The sequence below is a fragment of the Pezoporus wallicus genome, unplaced genomic scaffold (assembly GCF_028554395.1).
Source record: "Pezoporus wallicus isolate ANWC-B61680 ecotype Strahan unplaced genomic scaffold, APGP_CSIRO_Pwel_v1 contig_2910, whole genome shotgun sequence".
NCBI classification, from domain to species: domain Eukaryota; kingdom Metazoa; phylum Chordata; class Aves; order Psittaciformes; family Psittacidae; genus Pezoporus; species Pezoporus wallicus.
Genome location: NW_026642858.1, coordinates 474574 through 502163, shown reverse-complemented (window position 1 = coordinate 502163; position 27590 = coordinate 474574). Strand labels below are relative to the sequence as shown.

Genomic DNA, 27590 nt, shown 5'->3' with positions numbered 1-27590 from the left:
GAAGTGATTGGCACTGAAGCACAGCTCCTCCTTGCACCCCGGCTGCCCGTGCTGGGCTGGATGTTCAAAGGCAGGGTCTCCTCTACACATCATGCAACTGATGCTACATGGAGTAAATGGGCTGCACAAATTACACAACGAACTCGAATAGGAAATCTCAGTCATCCAGGCATTCTAGAATTCACCATGGACTGGCCAGAGGGCAAAGATTTTGGAATGTCACCAGAGGAGGAGGCGGTGCGTGCTGAAGAGGCCCCACCAGATAATGAACTGTCAGAAAGTGAAAAGCAGTATGCCTTGTTTACTGATGGCTCTTGCAGCATTGTGGGAAAGCATCGGAGATGGGAGGCAGCTGTATGGAGTCCTGGACGACAAGTTGCAGAAACTGCTGATGGAGAGGGTGAATCAAGTCATGATCTTAAGGTCCTTTCCAACCCTAAATATTCTATGATTCTATGATTCTTCTTTTTGTTGAAGATGTTTTGATTTTTAGTTGTTATCGCAGAAAGAAACAATTTCACAGTAAACTGTTTTATGTCTTCTTGTGTTAATGTTTTTGCTAGATCAATATATATTTCCTTTCCGTTAGAAATGATCAAACTTATGTGGTCCTGAATAGCATGAGCAGCATGTTTGATTTAGTTGTAATACATGCAATTTTCCCAGTGTCAGTGGTTTACCATCAGCTGTTGCACAAATGGGTATTCTGGTTCTTAGCTTCCTATCTGCATTTTGGTGTGCAAACTTCATGCCAGCAGCATAAAATATGCAGCTAAAAGGATTTCATGCTATTATGTCTGATATTGCTACTTTTACAAAGGAGGAAAAAAAGAATCCAGCAAAATAGTTAATGTCTCCTAGACCTCTGCAGGCCTCCCTAGTTAAGACACATTTGCAGCTAATGGTCTTGCCATTCAGCAAGACTTAATTACAAAGGGGTGATTTATGCATAAAAGGAGTGGATTATTTGCAAAAGGATGTACTGTATAAGACCTCCTTATCTAAAAGATTTAAATTGCTGTTGTTATTTACCATATCCTGCTTATCTGACACAGTTTTGATAAGGAAGGAATTGTATAACCTGTAGGTGTATCAACTCTGTAACTAACCCATTTGGGCCAACTTTGTATCAGCAGTCACTCTGCAGCTCTGTGTTCTCTCCTACAGAAATACCAATAAAATGCTTTTGTTCTGACCTGATCTAAATTGTATTCTGATCATTTCTGCAACAGTGTCACCAGTTTTTTTTCCAGCATATCCAAACAAATTAATGCCAGTGTAGTACTAGGGAGCTGAAGCTGCTTCAATTATTAACACTCACAGCGTTAGATTCTCATCTTTTCTCCTTCTTTGTCATTAAGCTTTCAACATCTGCTCAGATTTCTCCACATCTCTTTTCTGTGATATGGTACAATTTTGTCAACTTTCTCTGAAACTATGTCTGTTATTTCCGAATTTTCATTCAGTGATATTTTTGCTGTACATTATTTATCTTAGTGGATTTCTTTTTTTAACAGCAGGGTTACTACGATCAGCAGAACGTTTTTCAGGAGGTCATCTATTTTTTACAAAATTTACCTCTGAGCAGGGCAGTCTTTCTGCACAGCCTTCATAAAAGTACATTAAATGTTATTCCCAAGAAACTACAGAAATATGGGATCTCAACACATGATTTTTCAGGCACTGTTGTTGGAGGAGGTGTGATATACTGTTAACTTTGAGTAACATATGTGGACTGGTATTTTCCAGTACTGCCCTAAACGAAAAATGGGTCGGTCTTCTTGATCTTGAGAGGTCACAGGTCAGCAATGGAGCAGTTGATGAGCAGCAGAGAGTACTTCCAACCACCCCAGCCAGTAACCCAGCATCATCAGGGGCCAACTGAAATGCCTCTATGCCAGTGCACGTAGCATGGGGAGCAAGCAAGAAGAGCTATAGGCGCATGCCTCTAGGGCTGTGACTTCATTGGAATCACAGAGATGTGGTGGGACACCTCCTATGACTGGAGTGTTGGAATGGAAGGACACAGCTCTTCAGGAAAGACAGACTGGGGATACGAGAAGCAGGGAGTCACCCTCTACATCAGTGACCATTTGGAGTGTGCAGAGCTCTCCCTGGGGATGGATGGGGAGTTGACCCAGAGCTTATGGGTCAGGATTAAAAGGAGAGAGGGGACAGAGGATGTTACAGGGGGTCTGCTTCAGACCACCCAAACCAGGAAGACCAAGCGGATGAGGCCCTCTAGAGACAGATGCAGCCTCACAGTCACAAGCCCTGGTGCTCAGGAGGGACTTCAACCATGCTGGTATCTGTTGGGGGAATGACACAGCAGGAGGTTCCTGGAATGCATTGATAATAAATTCCTTCTCCAGGTGATACAGGAACCAAAGAGGAAGGGCATATGCTGGACCTTGTCCTCACCAACAGGGAGGGGCTGGTGGGCAATGTGAAGCCTGGAGTCAACCTTGGCTGCAGTGATCATGAAATGATGGAGTTTGAGATCCTTAGGACCGTAAGAAGTGTGCACAATGCGCTCACTACCCTGGACTTCAGGAGAGCGGACTTTGGCCTCTTGTGGGATCTACTTGGTAGAGTACCATGGGATAAAGCCTTGAAGGGAAGAGAGGCCCAAGAAAGCTGGTCAGTATTGAAGGATCATCTCCCAGTTCAGGAGAAGTGCATCCTGACAAAGAGGAAATCTGGCAGGAACACCAGGAGGATGGTGTGGATGAACAAAGAGCTCCTGGACAAATTCCAGCATAAAAAGGAGGTGGAAACAAGGACATGTAGCCTAGGAAGAATATACAGAAATAGTCAGAGCAGGCAGGGAAAGCTAAACCCGTGACAGAACTCTATTTGGCCAAGGAAATTAAGGGCAGAATTACAGAATGGTTTGGATTGGAAAGGATCTTAAAGATCATCTAGTTCCAATACTCCTGCCATGGACAGGGTCACTTTCCAGCAGCTCAGGTTGCTCAAATCCCTGTCTAACCTGGCCTTGAACACCACCAGGGATGGGGCATTCACAGCTTCTCTCGGCAACCTGTGCCAGTGATTCACCACCCTCACAGTAAGAATTTCTTCCTAATATTTAAGCTAAATCTGATAGCACTGTAAGAAATGCAGACATGCCCTGCATGTGCCTGGTAGACAGCATCACATATTGGTGATGAAAGGAGTATTATAAACACCTGTCTCCTTTTAACAGAGAAAAAGTTTTTACCAGAATCTTTGCTCAGTCATTGCTTAATGTGGGAATAAGGCTGTAATGGCTGTCACTTAAGGCCTCCTTGTGATATCAAAGTACAGCGCAGGGAAGGCAGGAAGAGAATGAGCTTAATGTATAATAATGAACAAGCAAGAAAAAACATTGCAGCCAATTTCTTTGCTACCTTGTCCCTGTGAGTTGCTAGGGACATCACTTTCATCTTTCTGATGCTATCGTGTAGGTAGAAAACCTTTCTCCCTTGCAGCTTGAAAATTAACAAGGCGTCTTCAGTTTTCTATAAAGGATACAGATGTGAGAGCCAATGCAGGCTATTCCCAGACAAAAGAAAGCCTACGCAGATGACATACTGCACCTGCTCTATTTTCGTTAAGTTTGTATGACTACTTTACTACTTAAAGATTTGCCACTAACAACAATAGATGCAAAAAATGTAGCATCAGCACAGAGCAGAAATTCTTTTCCAGCTCTGTGGTACAATGGCTGAGTTTTCTAACTGCAGGCATGAGCAGTTTGGTAAACTGCTTTTCTTGGCAGATATGCTTGTGACTAAAATTCAACTGTACTTTTTGAAGAAACGTCTACTAAATTTGAATACAGGTAATTAAATTCTACTTGTCTAAAATGCTCCCTCCAAGCTGAACTATGTATAATTCATTACAAAAGAAAAACATGTCCAGTATCAAGGATGAGTAATTTTGACCATGGGTTACAGCAACCCACCAAGACTGAGGAAAGGGATTAACAACTATTTGACAGAATGAGATGTAAGTGGCCACTGAGACTTCTGTGAAACTACTAACCATGTAGTTTTAAAGCAAATATTTATCTGACTTCCCGCTCATCAAGGTCTGCTCTGTTAGTGAAAATTGTAAATCCTGTGCCCAAAACCTGTGCCTAGACGTGCAGAAATTGAAGAAGAGATAGAGTGCCATCTTGTGGATGCCAAAAGAATATAAAAACTTACTGCGCAAGTACTCATTAAAAAGAATGGAAGTACAAATCTTCTTACATATAAATTATAACCAAAGGCAGAATTCATTATAACAGAAAAACATATTATGAATCTAAATATACGTGCTTTTTTATTTTTTATATTTTTTACCTTTTTTTCTTCCTCTAAAGCCAAAGTAAACTAAAAATTCTGGGGGCGAGTGGTCACACTGCCTATTATTATGGCCTGTCATTAACTAGATAACTAGTATAATATCCAAGATACTTCCATTACTAAATGTAATTAAAACTTTTTACAAGTCTCTTCATGCTGTCAGACAGCAGAACAGAATACATGTGGTAGCAGCGGTGTATTCAGGACATCTTTTTCTTTCACTTTTTCTTCTTTTATATATATGATACCACCATTCTTTTTTGTTCAGCTGAAGTTATGTAAACAATGATTCTATATGTCAGTCGAAGTTTCTCAGACTGAAGCAATTAATTAAAATGCTAGGGGGAAGTAAGATGAGAGGAAAAAAAAAGGATAAATCTGAGGTGGAGTCCTATTTTAAATGAATTTTGAGCGTGTTCTATAAAACAACTAGTGCCCACAGATCCGTTAATCAGTGGCATTCTGCATTTTGTAGTATGACATAATCAGTTTCACAAGACAGTTCTCTCTCATTAGCATGAACTGGTTACCATCACCATTACACCTGCAACTAGATACAAGCATGTAACAGGTACTTAGGCTGCATTTCTTCTAAAAATACCCAGCCAACAGAACTAGAGGTAATTCCAGGAGCACTTTCATAAACAGTTATATCAAACTGCTAAAGCTGGCAATTGTACCTTATAGGAATAATTGGAAATGACTGGGAATTCACTTCAAGGATTTTGACAGTCTTTCAAGATGTTATATGAATACGTGTAAGTACCCTACGGCATTCCTGAATTACTTGCCTCCCCTCCTCTTCCGCACCCCCCCCCCCCCCCCCCCCGCCCCCCGACTTATTTGGCATATATACCATTGACATAACGGCTTGGGCTGGCTGCCATGTTGCAGAGACTGAATATGCACTTGTGTCTGCTATTTGGGCTTCTACACGTGCAAATTCGATCTAAAGCTGGTACAAGCTCATAGAAAGGAGTGTAGTGGCAAAGCTACAAAATGAGACTAGAGACAGGAAATTAAGGAAGTGTTGAGGGGGCCTTACTCGCCAACACAGAGTGAGTTCAGGACAAATGTTGCTGTGCAGGTGTATTTCCCTGAGGGAAATCCCTGCAGTGCCAGGCTGACAAATCACAGGAGACTACAAATTATTTTTCTTTACCAAGCAACTATCGTTTGTCATCATAACAAAATAATAAAATTTAAAAAAAAAAAATCCATCTTCGCAGGTTTCACCAGATGTCCGCCGCATCCTGCATCACTTGAGCTTGTCTAAAATGGGATTACCGGGGAATAAACGTTCGCCATTTCAAGGAGCGGGGGGACTGGGCGAGGTGTGACTCTCAGGTACGAGGGAGGCTGGAGCGAGGTCCCACAGCCTCCCAGGGCCGTCCGCCAGCGCCGCCACTGCGCCGCCTTGTGCCGCGGGAAGGCTGCGGGTGGGATGGGCCCCGCCGCTACCCAAGAGCGGAGCCGAGTTGAGTCTGCAGGCAGGGGTGAGCGGCCGCCTCGTTAGAGCAGAGCCAGCTAAGACTCCTGCTGCCTGCCTGCCTGCCTGCCTGCCTGCCTCCCTCCGGAGATACTCGTCGGCAGAGCTCTCAGACGCCTGACCCGCTCCACACCTCGTAGGCTTAGCTTCCCAGGAGAGCTGAGTCGGCGGGAGAGGTGGTCTCGCAGCCCCCGCCCCCGAGCAGGCACCAGGGCAGCGCCATGTGTTAGCGAGTCCGTTTTTGACGGGAGGCAGGTGCCTCCCAGAAAGGTCAGTGCGCTGGGGGCTGTAATGCTCAACCTGTTGCTCCTCCTCTTCCTCTTGGTAGTGCCCAGAGCGCGGCAGAGGGACTGAGAGGGGTGCGGAGGAGGGAGCTGGTCGCTATGAGGCACCTGCCATACTTCTGCCGCGGGGAGGTGGTGAAGGGCTTCGGCAGGGGCTCCAAGGAGCTGGGCATCCCCACTGGTGAGTGGCGGCGCGGGGCCCGGGCACGAGCGGCGCGGGGCATCTTCTCACGTCAGGGCGATGGTGACGCCTGCCCATGGGCGAAATGTTCGCCACGGCCCGCACCGGCTCCTTGCTCTGGGGCCCCCCGGGGAGGCCGGCGTCGGGCGCAGGGGTCTCTCGTCAGCCTGGGCCCCCTAGGCCGCCATAGCGAGAGGCGCCGTGGCGGATGGTTCTCCGGCCGGGTGGAGGTGTGGAGCTCAGCGCTGAGTCTCTGTGTGCAGTCGCTGAGTTCGGGAGACGCTCCGCTGTCCTGCACCAGTTCCCCTTTCGCGTGGCGTGCTCTTCCCGTGAACAGGCTTGGCTTGCTCCGTGTTAGCTTTTTTGGTGATTTTTGTTTTCGTTCATATTGCCTCCAAGTCTTGTTCAATTGTCCGACCTTCTGTTAAACTGACTCTGTTTGCCTTAGTTACCTTATCTGATCATGATCAGTATGAATTGCAAGATCCCGAAAAGTGATCGTATGCACTGTGCATGGTGGTGTGATGTGGTAGTTTGAAACTCTTTGGACCTCAGAGTAGGACAAGGAAACGAGCAAGCACTGGGAGTGGGTTTAAAGAAGCAAATGTAAAGTGGCTGATGCAGAAATTCAAGGCAGAGCACGTGCAGCTCTCCTAAAGAGAAGTGGGGTTTTCTCATTGCCTTTCTTGGTTTGACTTGTCTGAATACAGATAGAGGTGTAATCCAGATTGGATATCAGCCTTTTCTAAAGACAGGCTGGAGTCAGTGGGCATTTTTCACAAATCCTAGGAGGCCGAGAAAACCTCCTGTGAGGAATCTTGAGGTATGGGACATGTGATTCCATCTGTTAATATGAATTTAGTGGGGTTTTCTTGATTGTTTGTATTTGGTTTATTAGTATCAAGGAATATGTTAGGGAAGCTTTTCCTGCTTATGGACTGTGGTAGAAATACACTGACTGTAAATTCTTTAAAATCGTCGTGAAGCCTTAATTGGCAATCTCTATCCATGTGTGAATAGGACAGTTGTTTGGCTAATGGCTTAGATTTATTCCCCTCAGTCAAAAAGGAACTAATTTATTTCAGATTTGAATTTTTCTAAGAAAAGCCTCAAATATGAATAACCTAAAAGGCAACATGAAAAAAATTGTCAAGTGACTGAAATAATAACTTCGTTTATTTTTACATATTTTACTTCCAGAAAAATACACCTCAAAAAACTTATAATATGTAAGTAATGCTAAGATGCTACTTTATAATGCAGAGAAGCTTGGGATTTTTTTTCTGTTCTTTGACCATACTAAAGGAGTGATAGTCCTACCAGTGAAGTGCATTCAGACTGCAGATTTCAGTTTATTACTTTTAACTATAGAATGAACTATTTAACTATATCAGAGGATATAACTATGAAATAGTATGTGTAGTAAGTGTCATAACTCGGGTATTATCACAGAGACTACATTTTATGAGTGCTTTTTCTGTTTATGCTTTTTAAGCGGCATGTTGTGCTAGTGTTGCCGATGTTCTGCTTGTAAATAGCACATAGACAGATCCTGGCTTTTAGGAGATTGAAATTCTGTGATACACTTTACTTACACTTTCTAAAATTTTTGCAGCTAACTTTTCTGAGCAAGTAGTCGAAAGCTTTCCATCCGATATCTCTACTGGTGTATACTATGGTTGGGCCTGTGTTGGAAATGGAGATGTGCATAAAATGGTTTTGAGCATAGGATGGAATCCTTTCTATAAAAATATTAAGAAATCGGTGGTAAGAATTTTGCTTTGTGTGGTACTTTGATTACAATAAATGAGCTAGACGTTGAATAAAATAAGCACAATTGGAGCCATAAATGAGATTAGAAATTCCATTTTCTGTTAGAATTATTCATCTCAAATGTGTGCATTATGGAGAGACAAAAAACCCTATTCCCCCTGTCAGTAGCCATAGAGCAAGCAGCTGTAGATAAGTAAGTTTGATTTTTATTTATCTCTTCACACCATTACTTCACTACTTCTGAAGTAAAAATTCATATTTCCAAAATTGTTGTTGCCTATTGAGCTGATAGGTAGGTAAACATAAGTTTAGATGTATCAAGTTTAGTGGTTGAGACCCCTAAAATGAGCTGGAACCTGCTAATCTCTCTGCCATCATCCATATTTGACTTACGAAATTCTGGCATGCCTTAATTTATAATGATTTTCCAGTAATTCTTCTCTTATATGGTGGAATCCATTTGTGGGGTGCTGTGTCTTAATATACAGAATCAAGATCAAAATATAAATGGTAATAACACAGAGTTAAAATCCTGAACTGTGGCATCTATGTTTTTCTTGCTGTCAGGTGCTGGTACTTTTCCTGGGTCTTGCAGAACTTAATTTTAATTGCTAATACTTGGAAGGAGTTTTAACTTGACATGAAGTCTTGCTTCAAGAATAAGTGCCTTCACTCTTCTTGGAATTTTATCATTCAGTTCCTTGTAAAAGCTCTCTTTACTTGTACTTGTAAAACTTCTCTTTAAATCAGTCAAATTCATTACAGTCATTTGGACTTGGCAACTTAATGGTCAAACAAATCTAGGCATTATTATTCGTGATTTGCTGCCTTGAAAATCTTACCCCTGAAGTAAATACCATAATGTTCTTAAATGCCATGGAGAGTTCAGTTCTTCATACTAACATAATTACAAGCCCTAGCCTTTTAATCTTACATTATACATGTTACTGTAAGTGTCTTAGTTGTTCTGTGTGGGAGAGAATTAGAATTAGAGGTACTAGTTCAACATCCTTACAACAAGGAAAATAAAAAAGTGCATCATGATAATTGTCAATTTATTTCTCTCTTTTAGGAAACACACATTATTGACACTTTCAAAGGTGACTTTTATGGTGAGATTCTTAGTATAGTTATTCTTGGATATATTCGATCAGAAAAAAACTTCACTTCTTTAGGTCAGTATTGCATTTCTCTTAAACTGTTACTCAATTTGTTATGGTCTTGCATTTTGGGAGCACTGTGTCATTGTTCTGTCTTCATCATCAGCTGTTTTGTGTGGGGTAGCTGTTTCTCAAGGGTAGAAACACCTTACAGTCTTATCTAGATAGACTACAGAGAGGTGGGCCATCAACAACCACATAAAGTTTAACAAGAGCAAGTGCTAGATCCCACCTCTGGGATGGGGTAATCCTGGTTAAGCACGCAAATTAGGGGATAAGAGGTCTGGAAAGCAGGCCCACAGAAAGCGATTTGGGAGTTTGAGTTGGTGGCAAGTTTAATATGAGTCAGAAGTGTGCTCTGGCAGCCCAGAGGGCCAGCTGTACCCTGGGGTGCATCAAGCACAGCATCGTTTAGCTGGTTGAGGGAGGTGATTGTCCCGCTCTGCGCTGCCCTGGTGTGGTCCCACCTTGAGTACAGTACTGTGTGCAGTTTTGAGCACCTCCATATAAGAAGGACACCAAATTATTAAAGTGTGTCCAGAGGAGGGACCAAAGTGGTGAAAGGAATTGAGGGCCAGACTTAAAAGGAACAGCTGAGGTTGTTTGGCTATTTCAGCTTGGAGAGGAGAAGGCTTGGGAGGGACCTGGCAGTCTACAGCTTCCCCAAAGGGTGCAGTGGAGATTGAGGTGCTGATCTCCTCTCTCTGGTGACGAGCAGTAGGACCTGAGGAGACAGAATGAAGCTGCATCAGAGGAAGTGCATGTTGGATATTAGTAAAAGATTCTTCACTGAGTCTGGTCACTGCAACAGGCTAGGCTCCTCAGGGGAGTGGTTGTAGCACCAGCCCTGTCAGAGTTCAAGGAGTGTCTGGATGATGCTCTTAGTCATATGGTTTATTTTTAGGTAGATCTGCAAGGAACAGGGAGTTGGCCTTGATGATCCTTATGGGTACCTTCCAACTCAAAGTATTTTATCATTGTCTTACCTTTGACTTTTCAGTAAAATGTGGTGGTTGTTTTTTTTTTTCCTAAGCTGAATCTACTAATAAATAAATTGGTTATATTAAAAAAAGCAAAGTGCCATAACTTCCAGACTATCAGAAATTATTTATTTCAGTCAAAAAATTACTGTCATGTCTGCAGAGTAGCTTGAAAACCATGAGCTTATTGTAAAAGCATTGGTCTGGTCTGCCCTTTTCTTTTAAAAATGCATGTGTGTTAAAACTGAAACAATTAACGAAATTCTGTTGACTTTTTTGATAAAATGTCTTGCAACAAGGAAAAAGTATTTACAGCAGGGAAAAGTGCAATGCATGTCAAAAGCGTAAAAGCCTGTTATTTTAGAGATTGTGCCTTTCCAACTTCATAGTAATAATAAATGTATCCTGACTGTGATTGCTCTCTGGTGTTCTACAGTACACCCTTTTTCTTTTGCTATTGTTTGTTCAGAATTCAGACCAGCTTTCAAATACTGCTTTTCTTACTGCTCTTTTGCAGGCGCACTTGTTTCAGCAATTCAGGAAGACATTGAAGAGGCAAAAAGACAGCTAGATTTACCAGAACATCTTAAACTCAAAGAAGACAACTTCTTTCGCCTGCCAGAAGGCAAACCAGTAAACCACTAAGCAAAAACATGTGGGTTTTTTCATCTCTTGGAGCATTTTGCACTACCATGTGTCATGTATATTTTGATATATGATGTATGTGTTTGTACTGGGTTTGGCTGGGATGGAGTTAATTTTCTTCATAGCACGTCATATGGTGCTGTGCTTTAGATTTGTGACCAAAACAATGAACACAACACATTAATGTCTGAGCTATTTCTGAACAGTACTTGCACAGCATCAAGGCCTTCTCTGTCTCTTGCTCTGCTTCCCCACTGAATAAATTGGGGCTGTACAAGGGAGGGAGCACAACCCGACAAATGACCTGAACTAACCAGAAATACTCCATGCTGTAGTGGTCATGCTGAGCAATAAAATGGAGAGAAGGGGGTCAGCTATCCTTTGTTTGGGACCTAGTTGGGCATAGGCCTGTTCAGGGGAGGTGGTGAATGATTGCCTTATTTTGTCTTCTTTTTTTCATTCCTTCTCTTCTCCTTTGCTTGTTAATCTATTTGTATCTCAACCCGCAAATTTTACTGCTTTTAAAAACAGTCCCATTGCATACTGATCCTGCATTTTGCGGCATTTCACTGCAGCATTTCAGAGAGCTCTGCCAGGATAGCCTTATCGGAATTCTCTGGGGTGGGTTCTGTCAGCCTGCTAGGGTTCTAGTTCATAGTGTTTTAACTTGCAGCAAGTCTTATGGGGTATTTGGGAAAAGGCCTTGAGCAAGTCAAGGAGTCCTTGTAGCTGTGCAGGACTTGATTATTCAGATGCTTATCAGTCCTGTTGATGGCAAAGACAGAAGGGGATATACACCTTTTGAGGGAGAAAAAGAATGATTTCTATAAAGACACTTAAGAGAATGAGCATCATTTTGGCCTATGTTGTTAAGTTTGTTTATAAATTTATCTCTCCAAAGACACAGTTTTGTCCTAACCATTGCCTGGACATTTTCAGCACACTTTGGCATTTCTAGTAGGAAAATAATAAAAGAGAACTAAACTTGCCTGCTGTCAGGAAAAAAAGAAAAAAACCAAAACCCAAAAGCAAACCCTAAAACCAGTTTAATGGGCTTTTGCTGTATTCATGTTGGAAATCTATACAAGAATTTTCTTGAAAGTCAGTTCTGGGTTTCTGCACTTCAGAATTGAAGGATAATGGAAGAATTGTTTTAACTTTTTTTCCACCCAGTGTAAGGAGGCATTCTTGGATATATAACAATGTCAAAGTCTTGCTTCTTATTTTACTTTTCTGGAAGAACAAGTTACAGCCATGTTAGCCAATCTCATATATTGTCAAGAACATACTTAAAGAGTAAGTCTTTATTGATTCTGCTATTATAGCTAAGCTTATAGCTGCCTTTTAAAATTTTTTTTTGCCAGAGATTTAATGTGCCTGTGTGGAAACCAGAGTGTCTTAAGCTGGTTGTCTTAGTAACACTATTCTGTCACCGCTAATGAATGCTGCTATCCAAAATCGCTTTTATCATTTGGCTTTAATGAAACCGAATGCTTGAAGATGGAGAACAGCAGCAAAAGGAAAACTGGAGAAATTTTACTTCCTCACAGCCTTCACGTGAACTGTGAAGTATGTATACAGTAAGGTAATAAACTCTTCTTTGCATGGTTGCCATCAAGCTGAACAAAATATATTTGCATTTATTTGGCTGAGTGTATCTTACCTCTCTGCATTATTTAATATCAGGTATTATATATTGATTTTTTAAGTTGTGCGATTTTTTTATGTTGTGCGATTACCTGCACAATATAAACTTTATGAAGGGCTGTATTTTTTTATGATGTGCAAATAACTATTTCAGTTTATGTTGTGACACTGCCATTAATAAAATAGTATAGCTGAGAAAGTAGCAATGCTGCTTATCACAGGTTTTCTGATTGATTGTATTGTATGTGATGCACGTCATCTGTGTGCATTCCATATCATACTGAAAGAGTTGCTTCAGAGTTCTTTCATTACCATGCTGAAACCTTCAGTTTTTTTTGAAGGGAAGGGAAGGATTGTTGTTCTTGCTACAGACTTGTTGCTACATTATTTATGTTCCAGATGTTTGCAGTACTTTGTAAGGCAATACATGAACATAAAGTGCGGAAGAAAGGTCACTGAAATTGTAGGATTTGAAGCAATACGAGAATTTTCAACGTTTCAGATACTTTTAAAATAAAGCCTGTGGTGCATTTTAATTGACTGTCTCACAACTTCTGAGGTCTGTTACTGTTCTGAAATGGAGTTTGTTGGCAATGTGAGAATAACAGCGTAAGATTTTATTTTTTTTTCAAATGCATATAGGTGATAGTGGTCTTACTTAGATAGCTGTGGCATTAAGCTAGCTGCTGTTCTGATAGCCTAAAGAACCAGTGCTTAGCTGATGTTAAAATGCAGCATGCCTTCATGTTCAGAAGATGTGAAGGTGCAATGTGCACAAGCAAATAGTCTGCAATAGATGCTCACACAGGCTTCTTGCGTAGCTAGCTGCATTTTGAATTTGAAGCTTTCCTAGAAACAGATATATGGAACCTGTGTTGGGTTAGTATCCTTTTCACTTTAGAGCATATTTCTTATATATACAATATGACGTTTTCAAAATCTATGTGAAAATGAAATCAAGCCCACTAAAACTTGAAAATCAATTAAAACATCATGTTTTTTTTAATGTGTACCTATACAAGTAGGATAGTTACCATATTAATGTTGTTACCGATGTGAGTATATTTTCATTTATTTTTCAATAACTGTTACATACTGCAGATGGTGAACTTTGAAAGTTTGTTTCAGAAGACTGTACTATTTTGATATCTTCGATACCTTGATATTTTGATAATTTCTGTCCCTTCTTAGCCCTTTCTAAGTTGTTACATAGAGATAATAGTTGGTATGCTTCTTAATTCTTATTTTGCCTTAGATTTCTGGCAATTCTTGTAAATAATTTATTCAGTTTCTCATCAGTCACAATCACTCCTCTGTTGTTCAGTATTTAAGGGTTATTGCCAGTATTGCTAGTCAGTAAGTTTTGTGTCTGAAGCAGCTTCTGACAATGACTTAATTCATATGGTGCTTTCCTTTGCTATGCCTGGCACAGTTAGGTGTCTCAGTCCTATGCAAAGCTTTGTAAGGGTGATTGCCTCAAAACTTGGACAGAAGAAAAGCATTCAGAGGTTATTTAAACTGGCTAAAATTAAAGTGTGTCTGAAAACAGTCTGACTGGGGATTTTTGTGTGCTAGGACATAGGGGAGCTATGTCTTTGTAATTCTATAACCTGAAATAGATTTGCCTGTACCCTTTCTTTCAAAATGTAAAACTACTTAGTTCTTTTAGAAGTCATATAGAAAGAGTTGCATCCTGTTCTGTTCTGGTTCAATTGTTTAAACATTCATCTGGGTCAGGGCAAAGGTGCATTTGCTACAGCTGGAAAAGAATCAAACTCGGATCTTGAAACACATTAATCTGTCTCAGGCCTCTTGGGGAAAAGTTTCTCTCATACTTTCATGCTGTTTGTATGTAGACCTTTGTATGACCTCTATGTGGCATCCCAGAATTTCATCAGGAAAGAATGTAGTATAATGTGGTTATGGATATTTCATAAGGATTGCTTTTGTGTTAGATGCAGTGGATTCTTTAGTGTACTTTGGGATTTGTCACGGATCGCGCTGCTGTTCTAATAGCACACTGTCCACACTGGAGGCATGGATTTAAAAGCTAACTCCTCAAGCACCTATGTTCTTTAGGTTTCTGTTTTGACACCCAAGCACTGTAATTTCCAAAGATTAAGATGTTCTACTTGTTTTCATTCTGGAAATGAAATGAGATTTAAAAACATTACAAAATTGCCTTAAAATTTATTTTGTGATTGATATGGTCTGCATAGGGCTATAATTTGTTCCCCAAAGCTTCTTGTGTTTTCCTAAAGAGAGAAGGAGTGAGAGAAATTTTAAACAGAAGGCGCTACTTGCTAGTGTGAAGAGAACTTGCATTATCTGTTGCTCCAGGGGAGTATTTGGATAGATTTGTGGCCTGTTGGGGTTTTTAAGGGGACTAGAACTTCATAAACATTGCTGACCATGCTGGTTAATATATAATTAATTATATAACTTAAGGTACTGACTTTATAAATGTTCATCTTCTGTAATGACTGAGAAATGAATAGTGCTTTCTTTTTTGTGGCTCAGAGTATCAAAGTGCTTAGTATATTATTTTTTAGTTTGTTGTGAAGTTATGATTAGCTTTTCCATAGTACTAAGGTTTGTCTGTGAAAGGTTTCCATGAATAACAAAACTATGTACCATGAATATGTGTATGAGAAAAAAGAAACCTGGGAAATGAAGGTGGTGCTAGGAGACGAGGAGAGAGGATACAGAAGAACAATGGGGTGAGAATTCTAGATGCGACGTGCAGAGAGCAAGGCTGGAGGAACACAAGGCAAGAACATCTGAGCTCTTCCTGACAAAAAATAAAAAAAAGTGCTTATTTAGATGCTGAATAGACAAATGAGGAAGAGTAAAAGAATACTTATAGCCTTTTTTTACTATTCAATTTAATGTGTAATGTAAACATACAGAGTCATGCAAAGAGATAATTAGTGCATTTATTTTATTTGTTAAGGCCTGAGAAGAGATCTTCCTCAAGTGTAAGTCTAAATTGGAAAAAGGATGAAGGGGGCAAAAAGTCATAATTACTTTCTACTTTGTATCGATCTTCTCCAAGGGAAAAATTGTCTTTTGTCATATTAACAATAAAATCACAAGAGATATTGTGAAATCAGTCAATATATGTTGGGCAACTTCTGGTTATTTCTTACCAGTAGGAAACAAACAGTAAAATAGGAACATAGGATATACTACCTTGAAAGAAGAACGGAAGTGGCATGTGCACATCTTCTGTGGATTTTGCATCTTATATCTATAAATGCATCTAGTTCATTGGGAGTATGTCTGTCTACAGTCATAATTTTCAGTCATCTGTTGTTTGATATGATAGCTTATTATTGTCATACATATGTATTCATTAAGAAAAAAAAAGAGTGGAAAAAGTTCTCTAAAGTCTTTCTGTCTGAAAGTGCTTTTGAGCCCTTAGGATATCTGTCCCTCATCAGGATGCACGTCTGATTACTTTTCAGGCTTGAAACCATACATAGACATTTGAGGTTGAGGGAAGATGAAAACTTGATAGCTCTGGTCTGCTCTGAAACATACTCTGTTGCTCCCATCCCAGCAAGTGACCTGGGTAAAATAGTGACTTACTATGGATAATCAGAATTTTTCTATGGGTAACTTTTAAAGTGGGAAGTTTGATTGCTGAGAATACATTTTTTTATTGCAAAGATATATCCCTTGAAACACATTACTTTTCATGAGAAAACTAAATGCCTCAAAATATCCATTTGAAAAGCTTTTTTGGTAACTTACATAAGTTTACAATATTTTCATTCTTTGTTTTGAAATTTCAGCCTGAGTCGCTAGCCAGAAGTCCTGCAATTGTTTTACAAGACCTAGAAGCAAACGTGGTATACTATAAGAATGTAGTCTGATCAGGGAATAATAGCCTGTCGAGGAAGGAGCCTCAAAACACTTGAAATTTGACTCCGACAATCTACTTTTGTCCACTTCCTTTCTAGCAAAACTTCAGGGTAGAGTCATGTAAGAGAAAACTTTCCCTTATTTACATCAACTCTGAGGAAAGAGGGGATAAAGAACACTGGTAACCTACCTTTCAAAATAGATTTCTGGACTGAGAAGTAAGTGGATGGTAAAACTTTGTAGATGTAGCTTTTCAGGAGATCTTTTGGAAAGAGCTTTCCTACTGGAAGGGTAATGAGAGATAGTTTCTCAACAACTGTGGATTTGAATTTCTCTACCTTTCTTTCAGGACAGTGTAAAGGACTTAGGCAGTAGAAGCCCATAAAGTAATCCAGAAAAGCAGTATTTTCCTTGTGTGCTGTGTTCTCTGTACGTTTATTACTTGGTTGTACTTGGTTTGTTACTTGGCTTCCTTGGTTGTATTCTGCTTTCCATGGAGTTTCTTTAGAATTGTGAGTGGTTCATTAATGATCTCCTCTTGTGCCAATTTACTGTTAAACTTTATCTTTCTTCGTCTCCCTGTGGACTCTTAGCCAGGAGTTTTAATTGCGAATGCTGTAAATCTGTTATGGCTCTGCAGAAGTTTGGGTCTCTTCGACCACTATTTTGAAATTCTAGTTTAAAAAGAGTAATAACCTTGTATCATATCCTTCTAACTTAATTAATCAGTTATTTACTGCTCTCCTAAGAAGACTGATTCACCTTCAAGGCAATTGTATGCATGTTTGCACCTTTTAAGAATAGGTTTATCATTTGAGCAGTCATTTGAATCCCTCACAAGAAGTGCTGTATATCTGGGTGGAGGGAATTTACCAGTACCGCTTCTCTCTTAACAAATGGTGCCTCAGTTTTGCTTGTGCCAGTTTTAGCACAAAAGGAAGTCCCCTTTTGCTTTGGACATCCAGGATCCTTGGCTGCATGTGACAAGCTCTGAAAGCCGGAAGGAAAGCGTCAGACTGCAGAGCAGAAGAATCAGAAGCAAAAGAAAATACAGCTAATGATAACTGAAAACATGGTTGAAATGGTGTGCCCAAACCATAACAAAGAATCTATTAAAAAATCACCTTGAAAAATTCGTGTTTGAGAAGAATTTTGTTTGTTTTGAGTCATCCTGAGAAATGCAACTTTGTCCCAGTCTGACTTACACAAATTTAGACAATGGGCAGGGACAAAGGTAATCGCTCAGCTTCTCACTGGAAATCCACAAGAACTCTGTAAGCAAACTTGACAAACAGAAGGATTTTCAAGGCAGTTTTGTGCAAAGAATTTATTCTGTCACAACACAAAGTCAAAGAGCATCCCTTTCTTTAGCATGATAAATTAAGTTTCTGTAATAATAAAAAATCACATTGCTGTGTTCCTTTAAGTTACGTTACCAAATACGTACTAACTATCCCCTTTGCCACTGTCTGAACATCCTGAGCCATTTACATCAGAAACGGAAAAGCTGCTTTAATAAATGTTCTGTGTTTAAATCACTGAGAAAGTAGTTGAAAAGAGAAAATCAGGACTTTTTTTGTGAACATGTTCATAGATTGTATTTCCCATTGCAGTAAACCCAGAAGTCATAGATGTCATAGATGCACAATTTCACTGGGAAGTATGCTATAAGATTATAAAGAGAAATGTGTGGGCTTTGAGGAATACATATGTACCAGATTATGCCAACGAAGGAAATCTGGGTAAAGTCAGCAAACTTGCTTATTCTGTTATGGATTGGTGAGTAATCACAAAGTAGTGAACTACTGTTACCCTATCTGAGTGGTATTCATCAGTTAGATAAATGCACTCATCTTGTTCATATCTTCACATTTCTAGTAGATGATTGGCAAGGTTCTCAGTAAGTGTGAGTGTATGGTTTGAAGCAGAATTTGTGTTTGTTATAATGCACAGAAATACATACTGGGAAAGGATTTACACTCTATTTAGTCCAAATGCACAGAAACATAATCTCTTAACCAGTCTACATCTGAAGCGCTACTTAAAAGGCTAGCAAGGATTTATGTAAAGCTTTAGGAAAAAATGTTTCAAGAAACTATTCTGCTCTCAGAATAATTGTCAGCTAAAATCTTGAGCTCAGCATGCTAAGACATAACTAAACATACTCCTCTAAATTGCTGTAATTTAGTAGGAAAAGCAATGCATAAGGGAATTAATAAATTAGTAAAGAGTTATCTAAATGAATAACTTTCATCATCATATTCAAGCTCATCTTCCTCATCATCCTCCAAAAGTCCATATTTAAATTTGCGATAGACTGTGCCATCCTGGCCCATGTATACAATGTCATCCTCATCATCATCATCTTCATTATCTCGATCTCTGTACTCAATGACTTGATCTTCCTGGTAACTGGTACTCTCGTGGTAGTTGCCCACGTTGGAAGAAAAGGTTTTGGAGTGGTTTGTCAGCTTCTCGTACCTGCCTTTATTGACAGCCTGATTTTTGGCTTGTGATTTTCTCCAGATGAATACAATGGCTCCAATGACAAGGAGAAGCAAAATACAGGTAATAACAAAGAAAGCAGTTTTGCTTTTGCTCTCAGGTGATAGAGTGGTCCGTAATACACAGTCATCTACAACAGCAGTAAAAGAAAAACAGATTAAATAAGCCTTGTGAGTGTGTATTGCAGAGGCAGGAAAGGGGGTATCTGTCTTCAAAAAACCCAGTACAATGTTCAGGCCAGCTTACATTTTTAAACACATTCAACTAAATACCTCACTCTTTCAGTACACAACTATGTTCTGTAGCTGTGATGGTACAAGGACATAAACAAGGTCTCAGATAGCTATGCTGCTGTGTTAGATTGGAAATATTCAAGAACCGGAAAACAGGCACACAAATACATTTTGACATGATGACTGTAAAATTCATTGTTTCAGATGGCTCTTGGTTGAAGCAAGCACTTCCCAGTCACCTGGTTTATGAAATGCCTGGCTATTTAGCACAAAAGCTGCAGATGAGAAAAGATGCTGTCTGCTGCACCAGTTGCAATTGCTGTTATTTGTGTAAAGGCCTTCGTATTCCAGTAGAAACACACTGTGTGCCTGCATCTCAGCAGTGCATTTTTGCTGTCTTCCCTTTTATTTTCAAATGCCAGCCTAGTTGATCATAAAACCCTTTAGCACTGTTACTGCTGTTCAGCATGGTCCTACCTTGCGTTTCATTGCAGTCACAGCACTCTGGGGTTCCTGCCAGGTCAAAGTCGTGGCAGCAGGGCAGACAGCGGCTTTCTGCCAGGTAGAGCTGCATGCTGGCTGGACAGACTGTGCAGTTGAGAGGCCCAGGTCCCTTGCACTCCGTGCACGAGCTGTCACATTTTTCACACTTTGGCTCGTCCTCCTTCAGACACAGAACACAAGGAATGCACCTTTCATTTTGAATGCTTTGGACCTTCACTGTCTGTGTGGTCATCTCTGGGTACCATGGGTGTCGATGACAAAACACAGGGAGGAGTAAGAAAATTAAAATTTGGTTCATATTTCCTGGTTTCTCAGTGGTCTCCTTGTAGGGAGAAGGGGGGGAAGTTTTGTAGGAGTTTAGAGAGCTCACCTAGCTAGACAGCAAGGTAAAATTAATTCAGACTGCAAGCTCTTTGGCCCGGAAGTATTTTGGTTTTGCTAGTCCCATGCTAGCAGATCTGTAGTTCTTTGGCAGTAATAGTGGTAAAGTGGTCTTCAAGAAGTGTACTCAATAGTATCATTAAAAGTAACTGGCATGAGAGAAGCAACTTGAATTATTCTAAGGAGAAAAAAAAGGCAGCTGAGAGAATGAATTTCCTTTCTAAGGAAATTATTTGGGAAGGAGCAAAAATACAGCTGGATGATACAGCTGGATGGAAATTTTCTAGCGAACCAGATTTTTATTAGATCATGGTTCTGTTTTACAGAAACAGCCTAGATTCAAATACTCTTCTCAAATTCCAGATAGGCTCCTGGGAGCTTATGTGTACAGACTCTACCAGAGATCAGCATTGTCACATCTACCTTGCAGAATACTCTGAGCTCTGGTATTTCAGTATTTGCAGTTCCTGGCCTATTGGGGAAAAAAATTGCTCTTTTTCTGACATGGGACCAGGACCCCATATACACTGTAAGGATCTGGAAATTCCAATAACCTTTCATCAGACTTGCTGTGAGACCTGTGAGGCTGCTTGTCCTGAAACAAAGGATCTGGGCAAGATGGGAGGGTCATGAGGGGGTCCATGAGGAGGTCCAGTTTCTCAGAGTCAAAGCTCTTGCAAAGAAGTGTGGATCTCTGTGATCCCCATCTTGTAGGCTGTTTTCTCAAGGTCTCAGTTTTGAAGCAGTACTGCTAAGGGGATATTGCAGGCCAGAGACTCCTGGGTATGCAGCATCTCAGGCCAGCTGGCTTGCCTTGCTGCTTTATTCTTGAATAAACATGTTTAGAAGGTAGTTGGTGTAGAAATCTGGAAGCTAGAGTGCCCAGACTTGTGGCACAGACCCAAACCTAATTGTGGTTCTATTCTACTACATATAGAGCTCTGTTAACTTTAGTTTCTCCCTCAACTAGAGGTTTCTGCCAGCAGAGCTGTCAATCTGGAATGCAATGTGATGTCTTACAGACAAAGCAGGAGAAATCCACAGGGAAATCTCAGTTATACTGGAAGAAAAAAAAAAAAATGCTGTATTACTAATATAGCTGATTTTGTTCCCATGGCTTTGATGTTATCACTGACAATGTTGTGCCTTTATATTTAATTGTAGAGGATTACTGTATAGTAGACAACCCCAGAAAGAAAAACAGTGCTTCCTCTCCCAAGAAAACAATGAAATAAATGCATTTAAAGATAACCAGCCTTGAAAACTCAGATAAGAGCATTCTGTGTTGTTTGTGTTGTGCTCAGAAGTTAAAGTTCAGCATACGAGTGACAGGAGAAAATGTCTACAAACAGGTACCTCTTGTTCTGGTGCCTCCTGGACTTTGTATTCACCTACAAAACAGTCTGAGTTACACAGTCCACCTGATAAACTGTGGCTCCATACGCAAGATGTGCAGCTAAATGCTCCCTTCCCTAGAAAGGTAAATAAACAACTTTACAACAGGAAAAATTGTCATCTAACTTCCTTTTAAAATTATTCTGACCATTTCCAGCAAAGAAAAGGGTATTTGCCAACAACAGGAATCAGCAGTGAGGAGTTCAGCATGACAAGGTTGGTATTAAAAAAACGTTTGGCCTAGTCTTGAAGTTTTATGTGCAAATGTATTTCTTACGTGTTTTGGTATTCATGAGGAGCTGATTTGGGAATCAGTTGTACATGGAAGCTCTGACACTTTCAGGGGAATCAATTAGGTCAATGCACTGAAGTAAAATTGTGGAGAACCTTGGCCACATGCTCTCCTTCACAAAATCAACATTTATTAGGCCTGATAGTTAACTCTTTCCAAACCATAATGATTAAGATATGTTTGTGTTTCGACAGCAAAATAAGTTTTTTAGTTGCAAGGGAGCAAAATCCTTCACTAGGTGCAACCAGACCATCATATGCACTTTTGTGTTTTGGAGACTCTTTTTGAAGACAGATGCTGCATGCAGTATTTCTGTGAAACATTGAAGTGAAGGCTTTGTCCTATGTGTTAAGATGCACCTGTCCATTTCCCTGCAACTGGGCATTTTCTGCCACCATCTGCAAGGAAGAAAATGGAAATGTAAGTAGCTCAAGTTAGCAGCACTTAAACATCTGAAATTAGCTGCCTTCTATAACCCAGTGAATTTACTATGTGATTTTTCTAAGCATTACGGGGTTTGCCTTCCTGTTCTTGAGAAACCAGACACCACAACATGTCTGCTCACCCATCAACAGTACAGATGAATTTTAGGAGGACTGGTTTGTGCTTCATTTTAGTGTCTCTGTAATCACAACACAAAGTCTGTCCTGTAATATTTATCCCAAATGAAGTAAATACCAGTGGAAGTTGTCTGTAAACTAAAATGGCTATCCTTTTATCCCAAATCCAAGCTAAAATGTTTCTGTTACTTGCTATAATGCTATTATACAATTAAATTTTAGTAGTTCTTGAATATGGTTTCATTTAAGAGTTATTTCCACAATTTTAAATATTGTTATGTTGCAATTAGCTATGTATGCTACCCAAAATATCCACTATCCAAAACAAATTTTGTATGTTACAGTAAGGTGTGGTCTAAGCTGCAGAGTGGTACTGTTAGTTTTCATCTAATGCTGTTCAGATAGAAAAGGATGTCAAATGGATCCAAGAGGATTAATGAAGCTTCTTCAGAATTGGATGAATTAGGAAAAAGAAATAAATGAATGCGTAAGTGTGCCACAAAACAAAACAGATGGTCTCTCAAAGTTAACTTTGAAAAATACTTAGCCACATTAAAACCAGCAGACATCACTCTTCCCTTTGCAGGCTGTAAAGATGTGTGGTTGGATTTACATTCCTTGACTTTCACAGAGTAACACATAGTAGGACAGCTCGAAGAGTGAGATATAATTCAATCATTATGCAGTGTTTGTGTGAGGAACAAGGTCCAGCTCTGTATCCAACAGAGCCACTTTTTTTGAAGTTGATGAGGATCTTTGTGAGAGGACTGCCTGATGGAAAATTCATTACTGTTATCTGTTTCCCTTCACCGACTTGGCACCGGGACTTGTTCCCAGTCCTCCCCATGAGTGGCTGCCTTTACACTTGCGCTCCATGGCTGGAGAAGGCCCTGTGGGGAGCTTGGCAGGAATTCATATACCTGCTTTGATCTTGATCAATCAATACTCTGAAAGTAAGGTGGCAGCGTGGAGCAGCCGGTGCAGCAAATAACCCAGGGCCAGGGTGAGCCCGCAGCCACAGGAGAGGTCTGCATCACTCACTGTAGCTACTTTGGTCACAGACAGGTTTTTAGCGCTGTATATGGCATGTGTCTTAGTGAGGTGTTTCCAAATCTTGGAGCAGAGTGTAAAAAACCAAAGATGTTAGGTGTTTTGATAATGCTTGGCAGGTGTTTTGATAACCCTTATTTTGGTCAAAGCTTTTACCTTCACAAGTTTGGCAGGAAGGGTGACATCTTTCACAGACATTGTTGTCCTTGTTTTCATAGTAGTACTCAGGACAAGAGCTAATGCATTCATTCTTGGAGCGCAACAGGTAGAAATATGTGTCACAGAAAAGGCAGTCTGTGGGTTGAGGCCCCATGCACTCCTTACAACCTTTGTGGCATCTCTGACACGATCCAGTGGAGTTTTGTGCAAAATACCTGAAACAGATCAGATAGTCATGGCTTTGCACAAAGCCCAGCAGTGACAGCAAAACCAAAACATCCTTCATTCTTAGCTTTTACTATGACTACATCAATGTAGAAAAGTGATATTAATGTGATTGCAGTAAACATTTGCAATCTCAGTCAAAATAGAATTAATTTTATTTAATTCCCTTTGGCCATTGGAATTCAGCTATAAAGCAAGATTTGTAGATAAGGGTGTATAAAGTAAGGTCTTCTAAAATCCAGGGTTAATTCAGACTCAATAGGTAGGGCTCATAAAACCTCAACTCTGTTTTGGCCCTGAGAGATACTCTGGAGATGTTGGGTAAGCAGGGAATTCCTCACTGCTCCTTGACCTGCTGTTAGATGAAAATTCAGAAATTTCATAGTTCCTTTCAGTGCGCAAGCAGGCTTACCCAAAGGATATTATCAGAAGAGCAGTGTTCAGTTCAGTTGAGTTGATGGAAAAAAGGAATTGCTGTACAGTGTTTTTTTTTGAGATGCGGTCATAACAGACTTCCAAATTTAATGGGATGATAACTCAATATAACAGGCAGTGTGATCTTTACTATATTGCAAAATGAAATGGACCTGAACCAGAAATCAGTTCCCAAATTTGAATTTTGGAGACATATTCACAAGAGCGCAGTGAATTCAGGTTTTGAAATTATATGGACTCATATTAATGAAGTTTCTGACTAGAATTACGAGTCCTCAGTTGAAAGGTGTTTTAATGGTTGGTTTATTTTATACCATTGTAAACATTTACTCATTGCAAACCAGAAGTAACCTCATCTGAACTTCAGGCTAAGTGAAGGCTGCAGGGGTGCTTGAAGGAAGTTACGCTGCTTCCTATACTAAAGCTAACAGATGGCTTCCTATGTTTATTCTGTTTTACACTGTCCCATACAAACATAACTGAAGAGCATCCTTGGAGTGTAAGAAAGGCCACACCACATAAAACTAGTCCCAGTTTGGGTCCCAACTTTACAGTTTCCTATAGTGAGGGAAGGTTTTCCACCACCTGTGTACTGCTACGACATAAGAATTTCTCACCTGAATATAGAATTCACTTCTGTCTCACTCTCAAATAAAACAGCGCAGAGTGATCTTATTTCTGCCAGCTCTTTCTGTGGTGTATCTCTTAGCTAAAGTTCTTGGACCTTACCCTGCTGGACACTGGTTTACACATCCTTTTCCTTGTCTGTACCAGCCCGGTTTGCAGGAAAGGCACTGTGAGCTGTGTTTTCCAGTGCAAGTGACACAGGTGCTGTGGCATGGAGAACACTGTCCCTTGTCACTCTCAACATAATACCCATCTGGGCATGTTTCAACACAGGTTGTATCTGCACAGACAACAATGCAGAACAACACGTCATATTCAGTACTTGTTGCTGTAAGACATCTCAAACAATCATTCTGACAGGAGGTGCTGCTACAGCGTGTACCAGAAGAAGAGAATGCTGGTGTATAGTAATTATTTTTTGTTTCTTCTAAGTCTTACCAGTTCATCAGTCCTCATTTCTGCATTTTATGTGCATTTCAGGTAATATTTTATCTTTGGGAAATGCGTAATACATAATAATGAATGGCAGCTGTGATTTCTTTCAGAATATATGGAAGAAGAAATAGTAACTAGGAAACTTTCTACCTGCATTGCTATTTTCCTTAATTTTCACTCTAAACATCAGCCTCATTGTATTCTGTGCATATCACAAATATGATGGTAAATTTGAGATTTAATGGCACCTGTTCATTTGTCTTTACCCCTATCTTCAGCTGCTGCTAAAGCAGACTGTATGTAATAAGTGCCTGTAATACTGCCAAATGTACCAGGTACATCCCATATTTTCACTGAGATTTCAGAGGGTCATTAAAAGAGGAAGGGCATGTAGAGATAGGACAAGGGGTAATACCTTTAAACTGGGAGAGGGTAGATTTAGATTAGATGTTAGGAAAAAATTCTTTGCTGTGAAGGTGGTGAGACACTAGAACAGGTTGCCCAGAGAAGCCATGGCTGCCCCATCGCTGGAATTGTTCAAAGGCAGATTGGATAGGGCTTTGAGCAATCTGGTTGAGTGGAAGGTGTCCATGTTTGTGGCAGGGCAGGTGGCACGAGATAATCTTTAAGGTCGCATCCAATCCAAACTATTATTTGATACCATGATTCTACGAATCTTGAATGAGAAGGTAGGACTGATGCAACTAACTGCAAGTGCATCAAGTTAAGAGAGCAATGGTTATCCATTAGTAGCTTGTATCCTTATCTAGCTTGTCTTTATAGTTTTGCTGCTTGGGTTGCAACTGGGCAAAGGAAGACACTTCTCCTTATTTCTGGTTTGTTTTGGTTTTTTTTTGCAATCCTTTTTCCAGTCCAGGATGTTTATTTACATACTTCCATCAATTTTACCAATTGTAATGGTGCAAAGAATCTGAGTGTGTTGGTAAGAAACACAGGTCTAATGCAAGACCTTAGAATTTTAAGTATGTAAAAGCATTTAAAGTATGTATTCTAAAATTCTAAAAAGAATTCTAAAAAGAATTCTAAAAAGAATTTTAAGTATGTATTCTAAAATTCTTCATCAGAATCAGACTCAAAAACTTAGGTTCAGTTTTAATTCAAACTTTTCAGCTTTTTTTTTTTTCCCCTGCAGGAAATAGCATTTTAATTGTTTTTTTCTCCCAAGGATTTTTTGTAAAGTATATGTGAAGAAATAAAGCTTAAGTTCTGAGATTTTTTACTTTTTACTAATTTGTTTCTGAGACAATACAGTCTTTTGCTCCAAATTCAGAAGTTTTGCACCTCACTCATCCGCTAGACAGTGACCTAGTGATTCATGAACCATTTTTTAACAGCTCTGCTTAACTATTGCTTTGCTCATCATATCTCTGAAGGGATTAAACAAGCCAACATGAAGATATGAGCTCTTTGTGTGTACATTAAAAAAAACAACAAAACAACCAAAGAAACCAAAACCAGACAAAAATCTAACGATATCCCACTCATCTTTTAAGTTCCTTGTAGGAAATAACAGGAACAGTAGTACATGAAACTTACAAGTTTTGTTCAGCCTTGGCATTTGTTGCTTCAAGGTAACGTTGCACAAGTAATCATCTCTACCTGTCAGGTCAGCGAAAGCAGCCCTACATGTTTCATAAATGTGACAGAAGTTTGCCTATTTCATGCATTCAGTGTAGAATAAAATCTAGAGGCAGAAACAAGACACTTACTAAGAAGATAGTGGTTATTGGCACAGCTAAGACACTGGTGTTTAGTGGGTCCAGAGCAGCGGAAGCATTTCTTATGACAGGGCTTGCAGGTCTGAGTTTTCTCAACATAGTACTCAGTGCTAGAGCAGTATCCAAATGGCACACAGCGCCCATCATGATTCAGCATTAGGCCATTTCTGCAGGTAAGGCAGGCAGTAGAAGAAGAGCAGGTCTGGCATGTCCAGTTGCACGCTGAAATGACAAACAGTAGGAATGTCATCATTTCTTATTGCATTTCAGATTATTATTTCAGCTTAATACTGCAAGGAGCAGCCATCGTCTCAGGATGAGGCTGAGGGGAACAGAGTGATAGCTCTGCTTCTGCATAGTCTGCAAAAAAGCCCATTTTACTGTTTTCAATCTTATGCAGGCAGTTCCTTGGGTTGTCTTTTGCACTGGCACTGCTTTTGCTGAGCAGTGGTTTTCAACATTCTGTCCTCAGCAATATGTAGCAAAAAGTCAGTGGTTACCCATAATAACCCACCAGAATTACCCATAATAACCCACCATAATTACCCATAGTAACCCACCAGAGCGGTTACCCATAATATTGCAAACAATGAGCTCTGCTACCTCCCTCTCAGCTTTCTCCATTTTTTGCTAATCAAAGATATGCCTTGTTATTTTTCTGCATTAGCCATCTCCTCTGCTTCCAGGACA

The 27590-nt window shown here is 40.0% G+C and overlaps 2 protein-coding genes across 4 annotated transcripts in view; one reads left to right on the top strand and one right to left on the bottom strand.

The window, feature by feature from the left end:
- Positions 1–6163: 6163 nt before the first annotated feature.
- Positions 6164–12495, top strand: LOC130611795 (riboflavin kinase-like). The gene is made up of 4 exons (XM_057432941.1): positions 6164–6288; positions 7904–8055; positions 9134–9236; positions 10719–12495. The coding sequence occupies exons 1-4, from the start codon at positions 6207–6209 to the stop codon at positions 10844–10846; spliced, it is 465 nt and encodes a 154-aa protein (XP_057288924.1). The 5' UTR covers positions 6164–6206; the 3' UTR covers positions 10847–12495.
- Positions 12496–17660: 5165 nt separating this feature from the next.
- The window catches only part of PCSK5 (proprotein convertase subtilisin/kexin type 5), a 268581-nt gene continuing 258651 nt past the window's right edge, over positions 17661–27590 (bottom strand). For 2 of the 3 annotated variants that reach the window (XM_057432936.1, XM_057432938.1), the window contains 6 exons: positions 26892–27122; positions 24829–25006; positions 23437–23654; positions 21340–21455; positions 19576–19762; positions 17661–18995 (listed from right to left, as the gene is read on the bottom strand). In XM_057432936.1, coding sequence (XP_057288919.1) covers positions 18592–18995; positions 19576–19762; positions 21340–21455; positions 23437–23654; positions 24829–25006; positions 26892–27122 — 1334 coding nt within the window. In that variant the 3' untranslated portion in view covers positions 17661–18591. Of the gene's footprint in view, positions 18996–19575; positions 19763–21339; positions 21456–23436; positions 23655–24828; positions 25007–26891; positions 27123–27590 lie in introns of those variants that run through there. The other variant, XM_057432939.1, reaches the window with a different exon arrangement.